General features: G+C 41.6%; 1 protein-coding gene across 2 annotated transcripts in view; it reads left to right on the top strand.

The window, feature by feature from the left end:
* Nucleotides 1-14,539, top strand: part of b4galnt4a (beta-1,4-N-acetyl-galactosaminyltransferase 4a) — a 450,051-nt gene that overhangs the window by 420,968 nt on the left and 14,544 nt on the right. For both annotated transcript variants that reach the window (XM_021564073.3, XM_036949745.2), the window contains 2 exons: nucleotides 13,997-14,097; nucleotides 14,392-14,465. In XM_021564073.3, the coding sequence (XP_021419748.3) occupies nucleotides 13,997-14,097; nucleotides 14,392-14,465 (175 nt within the window). The remainder of the gene's footprint in view (nucleotides 1-13,996; nucleotides 14,098-14,391; nucleotides 14,466-14,539) is intronic.

Raw genomic sequence — 14,539 nt, 5'->3', positions numbered from 1 at the left:
CAGAATTTTTCAGCCAGTCAAAGTCATGAATCAGCTGGCATAATTTTTATGGCTATATATAAAGAAATGTCAATTGAAAAAAGGTCAAATGAAATGAAGTGCAGCTAGTTTGCAGTCTTTCCAGTTTCAGTTTGAAGTCATTATGTTAGTTGTGCTGTTTGCTAGCTCCTCTGAACAACAGTGTTCAGACGAGTGAGCACATTTTCTATGCCGGCGAAATGACACCTCATTAGCTCATCGTTATGAATGTATCCAAATAAATGTCACTAGAAAACAGCTTAAACAAATGAGGCTTCTTGACTGTTATTCTGGCTGCACTTCTTGACATGATTCTAAGTTAGCATCAGTTTGCTAGCTAGCAAACAAGGGATATGAATGTTGCAAGCCAGTATGGCAATGGAACATTTAGAACGGATGACTGGGACGCGTCCATAGATACAGAACAAAAAGACCAAACGACTGGGTCACGTCTCTGGCAACCAAACCAAACCGAAAGAACGAACGACCATGTCAAGAGGTGAGTGTAGCTGGTGCATCGAAGTCAGGCGCAGGAGAGCAGAGATGAGTGGACAAAGCACTTTACTAAGGCAATCATATGCACAAAACGGAACTGCGTCACAAAACAAATGCCCAATGAACCAGTGAAGCAACACAAAGTACAAAAAACACAAGTACAAAGTACAGGCTGCCACAAAGCACGGTAATAAAATTAACCCGGCGCAAACCAGCCGGAAGCATGCCAACCTCAACAATAAACAATTACGCACACAGACATGGGAGGAACAGAGGGTTAAATACACAACATGTAATGAGGGAATGAATACCAGGTGTGTGGGAAAACAAGACAAAACAAATGGAGAATGAAAGGTGGATCGGCGATGGCTAGAAAACCTGTGACGCCGAACGCCGCCCGAACACGGAGAGGGTCCGACTTCGATGGAAGTCGTGACAGACCAGCCAGCTTGAGAAGCAACCATAGATTTGCGTCGGGACTATATCTTGTGGAAGGATGAAATTATATGAATAAATTCATTAAAATAAAATAAAATTATGAAATCATTATTTGAATATGTTGGTAACCCATTTAAAAGTGATGATGCATTCGAAGCCAGTGTTTGGACTTCATCTTGGGCCTAACAACACCCGTCCCAATATATCCTCTAAACACCGGTTTCTTGGGCATTATATCACTTAAATGTCTGTGATATCAACAGAGAGGTACATTTTCTGGGTGACCTAAATATTGACTTGGCTCTGGAGTACTTTAAATGAAATTCTAGGCAAAAAAGCAAACTCGGCTCTATCCTTCATTGACACAGATGGCTTGTTCATAACAAAACCTTTTGATATTACCAACCACTTTAATAACTTTTTTGCTGACAAGATTAGCAAAATTAGGAATGACATGCAAACAACAAATGCTGAGCCTTCATTTTAATGCATAATGGACCAAATAAGGAAAGACAAGCACTGTAGTTTTTTTGCTTTCTATAAATAAGGACATACTACCTGGTACCGACAACCTGATGGTAAAATGCTGAGGTTGGTAGCGAAATCATTGTGACTCCTGTTTGCCACATCTTCAATTTAAGCCTAGTAGATGGTATGTGCCCTCAGACATGGAGGAGGCAAAGGTCATTCCGCTACCCAAGAATAGCAAAGCACCCTTTAATGGTTCAATCAGCCTGTTACGTGCTTAGCAACCTTTTGGAAAAAAAGTTGTTTGATGAAAGTGGTTCGCAAAGAAGGGCATCTAATTGGAAGATGGGTAATAAAAAGCAGACATTGAATATTCCTTTGAGCATGGCAAAGTTATTAATTACACTTTGGATTTGTATATCAATACACCCAGTCACTATAAAGATACAGACGCCCTTCCTAACTCAGTTGCCGAAGAGGAAGGAAACCACTCATGGATTTCACCATGAGGCCAATAAGGATTTAAACAGTTACAGAGTTTAATGGCTGTGATATGAGATAACTGAGGATGGATCAACAACATTGTAGTTACTCCACAATGCAAACATAAATGACAGAGTGAAAAGAAGGAAGCCTGTACAAAATAAAAATATTCCAAAACATGCATCCTGTTTTCATTAAGGCACTAAAGTAATACTACACAAACGTGGTAACGAAATTAACTTTTTGTCCTGAATACAAAGCGTTATGTTTGATACAAATCCACCACAACACATCACCGAGTACAACTCTCCATATTATCAAGCATGGTGGTGGCTGCATCAAGTTAGGGGTATGCTTGTCATCTGCAGGGACTAGGGATTTTTTTTTTTAGGAAATATACTAAGTAGAGCTAGGCACAGGCAAATCCTAGAGGAAAACTTATTTCAGTCTGCTTTCCTACAGACATTGGGGAAAAAATGAACCTTTCAGCAGAACAATTACCTAAAACACAAGGCCAAATATATTGAATGTTCCTGAGAGGCCTAGTTACAGTTTGACTTAAATCGGCTTCAAAATCTATGGCAAGACTTGAAAATGGATGTCTAGCAATGATCAACAACCAACTTGACAGAACTTGAAGATTTATTTAAAGAATAATAGCCAATCCAGGTGTGCAAAGCTTTTAGGTCCAGATTCCAAACTGAAACTAAATGGAACGCAAATCCCTTTTTATGTGCTTTTCTTTCTGTGCGTATTCTGACCTTGAATTTAAGCATGAGGATAGTTGTGTTGTGTCTTTACTATGGTTAAATGAGATGACATGCTATTTTCAAATCAATTACCTAACTAAATTAATCAGGCAATGACTAACTCATTAGGAATCTGGGGCACCACGGAATCTCCCAAATCCACTCTTAAAGATCTTTTATATCAATAGCAGTCAATCATTAATTATTCTTTACCTTCTATCAGACTCATCTTAACATCATACAATTATTGGTTATCTGCAAGAATCCTAGTATAAATGATGAATCAGCAATATACAAATTTGCTTAATTAACTAAATAATCACAGAAATACACAACAAACCAACTGTAAATATTGGTTACTAACAATGATAGAAAAGTCCCTAGTGGACTAAGCTGATATGACAGCTTGGTGGACAAAAGGAAGGGGTGGGACTGAGAAAGAGTGGGAAAGACAAATGGATTCACTACACAGTCTATAATTATGTTAATTGAAATGCTAATCCTTTGCACATGAACGGGCGCTCATTCGAGAATAATTGCAATGTATATATATATTTACACCTGTGTGTCGAGTACCATTCAGAATTTTCCACGATCTACACCCAGAAAGGGCCAAGTCATGACAATAGAATGCTATTCACCCTCTATTAATTTGAGGTGGACCATGCGTATATGAAGGTGTGGCGGAGATGTGTCTACAGATTACACCGTATTCTGACTTTGATTTAATCCCTAATAATTCCACCACCGTTACGTGCGAGTAAACCATGAATAAGGACTAGCAAACCTACTGGTTTCAATTGGAAAAAGCATTTACTTCATTTTTTCAGATAGAAATAACAGCATTCTCCATACACTTTAATTTGTAAATTCATAAGAGCTAGGTAAATTAGTAATCCGTTTGGAGAAGGCGATTGTAAATACACACAGCAATTGTTGTAGATGATTTCTTATGAAACCAGCCATATGGAAGACATGTATTGCAGCCCTTCTTCCACAGTGAAATAGGATATGAGTAGCTGCACCGTTATTCAGAATTGTAATTGTGTGCCCTCATAATTTGCATTGATGAAGTTTGGAGACCTAAACTGAAGGCTTCTGTGGGGATGAACCTGCCGAGTTGATGTATACGCTTTAGAATGTTTTTATTATATACCTGGGCTTTTCTCCATTTTATTTTAAAAATGTTATCATGTTAAATATTAGTTGCTTTCGGGAGCCACCGTCAGTAATACCCACATACATTTATTTTTGCATCATTCCATTCTGTTTATCTTTCTTTCTTCTGTCATGTCCTTGTAAATTGTTCCTGAGGGTCACTAGCATTAGTGGATCATATTAGGCTAACGTTGTGCAATAATTAAGGACATGTAGCCTATTTGAATCACTATGGAAATCCGACCACACGTAGCAGGCTACTCCTGGAGCCTGGCGCACGGTTCACGACAACTGGACCATTGTCATACAGTTCCATGATTAGAGAGATTATTGTTCAACTCTTACTTTACATTTTTTTCCACCTTCCAACATTTAATGGATTGAACTTGAATATGACAACTTTCAGGATGAATCAAACCACAGTTTTTTTATTCATCAATATCTAGTATTTTGTGCATTTGAAAACCCTAAAATGTGTCGGAATAATTTACAAGATCATAGTATTTATTAAATCTACCAGTTGGTGCTGAAACAGAGACTAATTTGCTGCTTTCTTTTTTTCACATTGAACCTTTATTTAACTAGGCAAGTCAGTTAAGAACAAATTCTTATTTGCAATGACAGCCTAGGAACAGTGGGTTAACTGCCTTGTTCAGGGGCAGAACGACAGATTTTTACCTTATCAGCTCAGGGATTCGATCTAGCAACCATTCAGTTACTGGCGCAATGCTCTAACCACTAGGCTATCTGCCGTTTTCATTGATCCATATGTTCAGAATCTATTCTTTCAATGTATTCTATTGACTCTGTCGACTAAATTATAATTAAAGGTGCACCACCATATGTAAAGGGATGGTTTAAGATGAATGTACTGAAAGCCCCATTGAATGAAATGTCCACAAGAAAATCTGTTGGCCATCAAGTGGGAGAGTTTTCAGCGGTTGAATGGTTTTTATTTAGAGTATGCAAGGTAACCACACCTGCAGTGCGTTACGCGACTGAATAAGGAAAGTCTGAATACCAAATACTGAGAAGTGCATAGGAAGGCGTGCGTAGGGAAGGCATAAATTCCTAAGTTGGGATCGGCCCCTTAGAGACTTACGCAGAAAGACTCACAGCTGTAAGATGATTCTAACATGTATTGACTCAGGGTGTTGAATACTTATCTAATCCAGATATATTCAAGTGTATTTTCGATTATTACAATTTATTTTATTCAAATGTTTCTTTCACATTACAGAGTATTTTGTGTAGATCGTTGGCAAAAAATGTTCAGTTAAATCCATTTGGATCCCACTTTGTAACACAACAAAATGTGGAAAAAGTCAAGGCGCGTAAATACACTGCTCAAAAAAATAAGGGGAACACTTAAACAACACACTGTAACTCCAAGTCAATCACACTTCTGTGAAATCAAAATGTCCACTTAGGAAGCAACACTGATTGACAATAAATTTCACATGCTGTTGTGCAAATGGAATAGACAACAGGTGGAAATTGTAGGCATTTACCAAGACAACCTCTCAGTTCCTATGCTTCCTGGCTGATGTTTTGGTCACTTTTGAATGCTGGCGGTGCTTTCACTCTAGTGGTAGCATGAGATGGAGTCTACAACCCACACAAGTGGCTCAGGTAGTGCAGCTCATCCAGGATGGCACATCAATGCGAGCTGTTGCAAGAAGGTTTGCTGTGTCTGTCAGCATAGTGTGCAGAGCATGGAGGCGCTACCAGGAGACAGGCCAGTACATCAGGAGACGTGGAGGAGGCCGTAGGAGGGCAACAACCCAGCAGCAGGAACGCTACCTCCGCCTTTGTGCAAGGAGGAGCAGGAGGAGCACTGCCAGAGCCCTGCAAAATGACCTCCAGCAGGCCACAAATGTGCATGTGTCTGCTCAAACGGTCAGAAACAGACTCCATGAGGGTGGTATGAGGGCCCGACGTCCACAGGTGGGGGTTGTGCTTACAGCCCAACACCGTGCAGGACATTTGGCATTTGCCAGAGAACACCAAGATTGGCAAATTCGCCACTGGTGCCCTGTGCTCTTCACAGATGAAAGTAGGCGCACACTGAGCACATGTGACAGACGTGACAGAATCTGGAGACGCCGTGGAGAAAGTTCTGCTGCCTGCAACATCCTCCAGCATGACTGGTTTTGCGGTGGGTCAGTCATGGTGTGGGGTGGCATTTCTTTGGGGGGCTTCACAGCCTTCCATGTGCTCGCCAGAGGTAGCCTGACTGCCATTAGGTACCGATATGAGATCCTCAGACCCCTTGTGAGACAATCTGCTGGTGCGGTTGGCCCTGAGTTCCTCCTAATGCAAGACAATGCTAGACCTCATGTGGCTGGAGTGTGTCAGCAGTTCCTGCAAGAGGAAGGCATTCATGCTATGGACTGGCCCGCCCGTTCCCCAGACCTGAATCCAATTGCGCACATCTGGGACATCATGTCTCGCTCCATCCCCCAACGCCACATTGCACCCCAGGAGTTGGTGGATGCTTTAGTTCAGGTCTGGGAGGAGATCCCTCAGGAGACCATCCGCCACCTCATCAGGAGCATGCCCAGGCGTTGTATAGAGTTCATACAGGCACGTGGAGGCCACACACACGACTGAGCCTAATTTTGACTTGTTTTAAGGACATTACATCAAAGTTGGATCAGCCTGTTGTGTGGTTTTCCACTTTAATTTTGAGTGTGACTCCAAATCCAGACCTCCATGGGTTGATACATTTGATTTCCATTCATAATTTTTGTGTGATTTTGTTGCCAGCACATTCAACTATGTAAAGAAAAAAGTATTTAATAAGAATATTTCATTCATTCAGATCTAGGATGTGTTATTTTAGTGTTCCCTTTATTTTTTTGAGCAGTGTACTTTCTGAAGGCACTGTAGCGATATTCTTTATTCTCTCTGTTTTCATTTCAACAAGCTAGCTAGCTATATATCAATGATTTATTTTAACTAACCTTTATTTTTTACATTCCAAGTTGGTATATATCAGTGCAGACGTGTTTGTCTTTGTCCCATGTAAATGTTGTCCTTTTTCGTCGTTTTTTTAAATATATTTAAATATATTTCAATCTCTTTTTCCATTTTTAAATTAAATATACCTTCCGGCAACCCGCCTCACAGAATGTGATATGGATCTGCTATTTAGCCTGCTATCTTTATGAACGCTGTGTCTCCCGCTTGCTAGCGTAGTAACGACTTACCTGTTTCATCTTTTGCTGTTCACTGGACCCTATGATCACAAGGCTACATAGCTGGTGCCTGCTGGACTGTTCATTAATAACGGTATTCCATTTAGTGTATTTTGTTTATCTTTCGGCCCCATTCTTCGAACTCAGGCCCTGTGTGTCTGATTAGCTGTTGCTGTCTTACCCGTTGTTGTCTTAGCTAGCTCTCCCAATCAACACATGTGATTGCTTTATGCCTCGCTTTATGTCTCTCTCTGTCAATATGCCTTGTATACTGTTGTTTAGGGTAGTTATCATTATTTTATTTTACTGCGGAGCCCCACCTCCCACACATGGGGTGATGTCACCTAGCATAACTATTGCCTCCAGAGATGCAACCTCTCTTATTGTCCCTCAATACCTAGGTTTATCTCCAATGTACCCGCACCCCACCATACCCCTGTCTGTACATTATGCCCTGAATCTATTCTTATTCTCCGTCCCCAAAGTACTTGACGACCAGATTTGAGAGCCTTTAGCCGTACCCTCGTCCTACTCCTCCTCTGTTCCTCGGGTGATGTGGAGGTTAACCCAGGCCCTGTGTGTCCCCAGGTGCTCTCATTTGTTGACTTCTGTAACCGTAAAAGCCTTGGTTTCATGCATGTTAACATCAGAAGCCTCCTCCCTAAGTTTGTTTTACTCACTGCTTTAGCTCACTCCTCCAAGGAGCCAGCCATGTCTGAATCCTGGCTTAGGAAGGCCACCAAAAATTCTGAGATTTCCATCCCCAACTACCACATTTTCCATCAAGATAGAACTGCCAAAGGGGGAGGAGTTGCAATATACTGCAGAGATAGCCTGCAAAGTTATGTCAGACTTTCCAGGTCTATGCCAAAACAGTTTGTGCTTCTAATTATAAAAATGAATTTCTTTAGAATAAGTCTCTCACTGTTCATGTCTGCTATAGACCCCCCTCAGCTCCTATCTGTGCCCTGGCCGCCATATGTGAAATGATTGCCCCTCATCTATCTTCAGAGTTCGTTCTGTTAGGTGACCTAAACTGGGATATGCTTAACACCCCGGCCATCCTACAATCTAAACTAGATGCCCTCAATCTCAAGTAAATCATCAAGGAACCCACCAGGTGCAACCCTATATCTGTAAACAAGGGCACCCTCATAGATATTATCCTGACCAACTTGTCCTCCAAATACACCTCTGTTTTCAATCAGGATCTCAGCGATCACTGCCTCATTGCATCCGTTATGGGTTCACGGTCAAATGACCACCCCTCATCACTGTTAAATGCTCCCTAAAACACTTCTGCGAGCAGGCCTATCTAATCGACCTGGCCCGGCTTTCCTATAAGGATATTGACCTCATCCCGTCAGTAGAGGATGCTTGGTTGTTCTTTGAAAGTAATTTCCTCACCATCTTAAATAAGCATGCCCCTTTCAAAAAATGTAGAACTAAAAACAGATATAGCCCATGGTTCACTCCAGATCTCTGCCCTCGACCAGCACAAAAACATCCTGTGGGGTACTGCACTAGCATCGAATAGTCCCCGCGATATGCAACTTTTCAGGGAAGTCAGGAACCAATACACACAGTTAGGAAAGCAAAGGCTAGCTTTTTCAAACAGAAATATGCATTCTGTAGCTCTAACTACAAAAAGTTATGGGACACTGTAAAGTCCATGGAGAATAAGAGCACCTCCTCCTAGCTGTCCACTGCACTGAGGCTAGGAAACACTGTCACCACCGATAAATCCATGATAATTGACAATTTCAATAAGCATTTTTCTATGGCTGGTCAATCTTTCCTCCTGGCTACCTCAACCCCGGCCAACAGCTCTGCACCCCCCGCAGCTACTTGCCCAAGCCTCCCCAGCTTCTCCTTCACCCAAATCCAGAGAGCAGATGTTGTGAAAGAGCCGCAAAATCTGGACCTGTACAAATCAGTTGGGCTACAATCTGGACCCTCTCTTTCTAAAATGATCTGCCGCCATTGTTGCAACTTCTGTCTGTTCAACCTCTCTTTTGTATCGTCCGAAATTCCTAAAGATTGGAAAGCTGCTGTAGTCATCCCCCTTTTAAAACGGGGTGACACTCTAGACCCAAACTGTTACAGACATATATCCATTCTGCCCTGCCTTTCTAAAGTCTTTGATAGCCAAGTTAACGAACAGATCACTGACAATTTCAAATCCCACCGTACCTTCTCCGCTGTGCAATCCGGGTTCCGAGCTGGTCACGGGTGCACATCAGCCACGCTCAAGGTACTAAACGATATCATAACCGCCATCGATAAAAGACAATACTGGGCAGTCGTCGTCATCGACCTGGCCAAGGCTTTCGACTCTGTCAATCACCGTATTCTTATCGGCAGACTCAACAGCCTTGGTTTCTCAAATGACTGCCTCGCCTGGTTCACCAACTACTTCTCAGATAGAGTTCAGTGTGTCAAATCGGAGGGCCTGTTGTCCGGACCTCTGGCAGTCTCTATGGGGTACCACAGCGTTCAATTCTCGGGCCGACTCTTTTCTCTGTATATACCAATGATGTCGCTCTTGCTGTGCGTTACTCCTTGTTCCACTTCTACGCGGATGACACCATTCTGTATACATCTGGCCCTACTTTGGACATTGTGTTAACAAACCTCCAAACGAGCTTCAGTGCCATACAACACTCCTTCTGTGGCCTCCAATTGCTTATCCGGGAGCCTCCAATCCCGTATCCGGGAGCGTAATTATAGCCTCAAGCTCATTACCATAACGCAACGTTAACTATTCATGAAAATCGCAAATGAAATGAAATAAATATATTGGCTCACAAGCTTAGCCTTTTGTTAACAACACTGTCATCTCAGATTTTCAAAAAATGCTTTTCAACCATAGCTACACAAGCATTTGTGTAAGACTATTGATAGCTAGCATTAAGCCTAGCATTCAGCAGGCAACATTTTCACAAAAACAAGAAAAGCATTCAAATATAATCATTTACCTTTGAAGAACTTCGGATGTTTTCAATGAGGAGACTCTCAGTTAGATAGCAAATGTTCAGTTTTTCCAAAAAGATTATTTGTGTAGGAGAAATCGCTCCGTTTTGTTCATCACGTTTGGCTAAGAAAAAAACCCGTATCCAGGAGCGTAATTATAGCCTCAAGCTCATTACCATAACGCAACGTTAACTATTCATGAAAATCGCAAATGAAATGAAATAAATATATTGGCTCACAAGCTTAGCCTTTTGTTAACAACACTGTCATCTCAGATTTTCAAAAAATGCTTTTCAACCATAGCTAAACAAGCATTTGTGTAAGAGTATTGATAGCTAGCATAGCATTAAGCCTAGCATTCAGCAGGCAACATGTTCACAAAAACAAGAAAAGCATTCAAATAAAATAATTTACCTTTGAAGAACTTCGGATGTTTTCAATGAGGAGACTCTCAGTTAGATAGCAAATGTTCAGTTTTTCCAAAAAGATTATTTGTGTAGGAGAAATCGCTCCGTTTTGTTCATCACGTTTGGCTAAGAAAAAAACCCCGAAAATTCAGTCATTACAACGCAAACTTTTTTCCAAATTAACTCCATAATATCGACAGAAACATGGCAAACGTTGTTTAGAATCAATCTTCAAGGTGTTTTTCACATATCTATTCGATGATAAATCACTCGTGGCAGTTTTGTTTCTCCTCTGTTCAAAGTGGAAAAGTGCACGCACCTGGAGATGACGCAATAGTTTCGACGGAGGACACCGAGCGGACACCTGGTAAATGTAGTCTCTTATGGTCAATTTTCCAATGATATGCCTACAAATACGTCACAATGCTGCAAACACCTTGGGGAAACGACAGAAAGTGTAGGCTCATTCCTTGCGCATTCACAGCCATATAAGGAGACATTGGAACACAGCGCATTCGAAATCTGGCTCACTTCCTGTATGAAATTTCATCTTGGATTCGCCTGTAGCATTAGTTCTGTGGCACTCACAGACAATATCTTTGCAGTTTTGGAATCGTCAGAGTGTTTTCTTTCCAAAGCTGTCATTATATGCATAGTCGAGCATCTTTTCGTGACAGAATATCTTGTTTAAAACGGGAACTGCCCCCAGAGGTTCAAGAGGTTAAGCATCTCCAATCCAAAATTAAATCTAGAATCAGCTTCCTATTTCGCAACAAAGCCTCCTTCACTCATGCTGCCAAACATACCCTCGTGAAACTGACTATCCTACCGATCCTCGACTTCGGCGATGTCATTTACAAAAGAGCCTCCAACACTCTACTCAGTAAATTGGATCTAGTCTATCACAGTGCCATCCGTTTTGTCACCAAAACCCCATATACCACCCACCACTGCGACCTGTATGCTCTCGTTGGCTGGCCCTCGCTTCATATCCGTCGCCAGACGCACTGGCTCCAGGTCATCTATAAGTCTTTGCTAGGTAAAGATCCGCCTTATCTCAGCACACTGGTCACCATAACAACACCCACCCGTAGCACGCGCTCCAGTAGGTATATCTCACTGGTCATCCCCAAAACCAACACCTGCTTTGGCCGCCTTTCCTTCCAGTTTTCTGCTGCCAATGACTGGAACGTATTGCAAAAATCGCTGAAGCTGGAGACTTATATTTCCCTCACTAACTTTAAGCATCAGCTATCTGAGCAGCTTTTCTATCACTGCAGCTGTACATAGTTCATCTGTAAATAGCCCATCCAACTACGTACGTATCCCCAAATTATTTTTATTTACTTTTTTTGCTCTTTTGCACATCAGTATTTCTACTTGCACATCCTCATTTGCACATCTATCACTCCAGTGTTAATTTGCTAAATTGTAATTACTTCGCTACTATGGCCTATTTATTGCCTTACCTCCCTACTCCATTTCCACACACTGTGTATAGATTTTTCTATTGTGTTATTGACTGTACTTTTGTTTTTCCCATGTGTAACTCTATGTTGTTGTTTTTGTTGCACTGCTTTGCTTTATATTGGCCAGGTCGCAGTTGAAAATGAGTACTTGTTCTCAACTAGCCTACCTGGTTAAATAAAAAATAAAAATATATATTTTAACAGGGTGTCATAATGAGACCAAGTCTCTTTTTCAAATGAGCCCTACACAATACAAAACACACATCAATATAAAAACTCAAGAAAATACTTAATTTCAAAACATGATCATAAAAAACAAACACAATCTTCACTTAGCACATTCCCCACTGTTTATAATTCCCTAAATGGCAACAGGCATTTAAGCCTGAGCCTCCCCTGCAACACATTTCACATCTGTGTAGGATACAAACCAAACAGAAATACCTTATTTACATAAGTATGCAGACCCTTTGCTATGAAACTTGAAATTGAGTTCAGGTGCATCCTGTTTCCATTGATTATCCTTGAGATGTGGTAAATTAAATGGATTCAACATGATTTGGAAAGGCACACACCTCGAAGGAATTGTCCGTAGAGCTCCGTGACAGGATTGTGACGAGGCACAAGATCTGGGGAAAGGTCCCAAGTTCCCCAATAACTCAGTCCATCATTCTTAAATGGTAGAAGTTTGGAGTTCCTAGAGGTTCCTAGAGCTGGCCGCCCGGCCAAACTGAGCAATTGGGGGAGAAGGGTCTTGGTCAGGGAGTTGACAAAGAACCCAATGGTCACTCTGACAGAGCTCCAGAGTTCCTCTGTGATGATGGGAGAACCTTCCAGAAGGACAACCATCACTGCAGCACTCCACCAATCAGGCCTTTATGGTAGAGTGGCCAGACAGAAGCTACTCATCAGTAAAAGGCACATGACATAAAGGACTCTCAGATCATGAGAAACAATATTCTCTGGTCTGATGAAACCAAGGTTGAACTCTTTGGCATTCCACGTCTGGATGAAACCTGGCACCATCCCTATGGTGAAGTATGGTGGTGGCAGCGTCATGCTGTGGGGATGTTTTTTAGCGGCAGGGACTTGGAGACTAGTCAGGATCGAGATGCTCAGGACCTCAGACTGGGGTGAAGGTTCACCTTCCAATAGTACAAAGACCATAAGCACACAGCCAAGACAACACAGGAGTTGCTTTGGGGACAATTCTCTGAATGTCCTTGAGTGGCACAGCCAGAGCCCTGACTTGAACCCGATTGAACATCTCTGGAGAGACCGAAAATAGCTGTGCAGCGATGCTCTCCATCCAACTTGACAGAGCTTGAGAGAATCGCCAGAGCGCCAAGTCTAGGACCAAAAGGCGTAATGTACGTAATGTACACCGGAACTGACCATTTGGTAAATGGTAAAAAGCCTGAGTAAACTATCTTAATTTATCCACCATGTTTGCTATAGCCAAAGATTATCTATTATATTGCTCAGCTCAGTCGCGACTCTCAAACGCTGCATGTGTTTCTGATTCATAAACAATGCCATGCTGGTGGGTGCTACCATTCATATTTAACCCAGCCCTGAAACATAGATGGAAAAAAAATTCCACATCATATCAGAGGGAAAGACTTGGCACAAATGTTCACGAAGCGGGCAGTTCGGTATTGTCACTTCATGCCCAAATATATCATACTTTGACAAAGACTATGACTTATTGACTTACATTGTTGCGCAAATTCATGGGTAAGCTCTGGCCATCATTTTTCAGCTCGAAAAAATGGATATCAACTGGTTTGAGTGTTTAAAACTCATCTTCTTCCTCTTCTGTATTGAAGACAGCGCTGAACAAACCTCTAGGGTTCTCTTTTGGTCAAAGTGTGTTTTTACACCAAAATATTATTAACAGATAAATATCATATTTTTTGAGGAAGGAATACCAGGGTCATATTCATTTGGCACCAAATGGATAAAAACAGACTGAAACAGTAAGGGGCTACCCTGGACTTTCCTTTTCCTTTGCAAAACCTTTTCCTTAATGAACAGGACCCTGCACTTGATCAGTATTTATCCATACATGTTATTAGCACTGTATCTATTAGTTCTGTCTTTATTCACTGAGTTGTCCCTGTTTGTCTCCCCCTCAGGTGTACCTGTCCTTCATTTATCCCAATGACTTTACACGTCTGACACACATGGAGAGAGAGAACAAGTGTTTCTACAGGGAGTCTCCCATCTACTTGGAGAAGTAAGTTCGGTTGGCTATTTTCCACATACAGTTGATTATTATATTGTAATTCACAGATGGAAGCAGAGCAGAGAAATATGCCTGCTCCACCACTTGGTTTGGAAAGATGAAGATGGACAAATGTAACCACTCTCAAAAGCATAGGTGGAGAGATACAAACAGAAAAATATATAAAACAGAAAAAAAAGAAGAGAGAAAGAGAAACACTTAGTTGGGGTATTGTTAGACTTCTGTGTATATGTGTGTGCTAACTGTCTCTCTCGCTCTCTCGCTCTCGTGCTCTCTCTCTGACAGGTTTGGCTTCTACAAGTACATGAAGATAGACGAGGAGGACGATGATAGACCCTTCTTCTTCCCTAACCCAGACGGTAAGTACACACACCCACTGACACACAGATACACATATACATACACAAGACACATACACACACACCCTTTAACG

This window comes from Oncorhynchus mykiss, chromosome 2 (assembly GCF_057628025.1).
Source record: "Oncorhynchus mykiss isolate SJ-2025 chromosome 2, ASM5762802v1, whole genome shotgun sequence".
NCBI classification, from domain to species: domain Eukaryota; kingdom Metazoa; phylum Chordata; class Actinopteri; order Salmoniformes; family Salmonidae; genus Oncorhynchus; species Oncorhynchus mykiss.
This window is presented reverse-complemented; position numbering and strand designations above follow the sequence as displayed.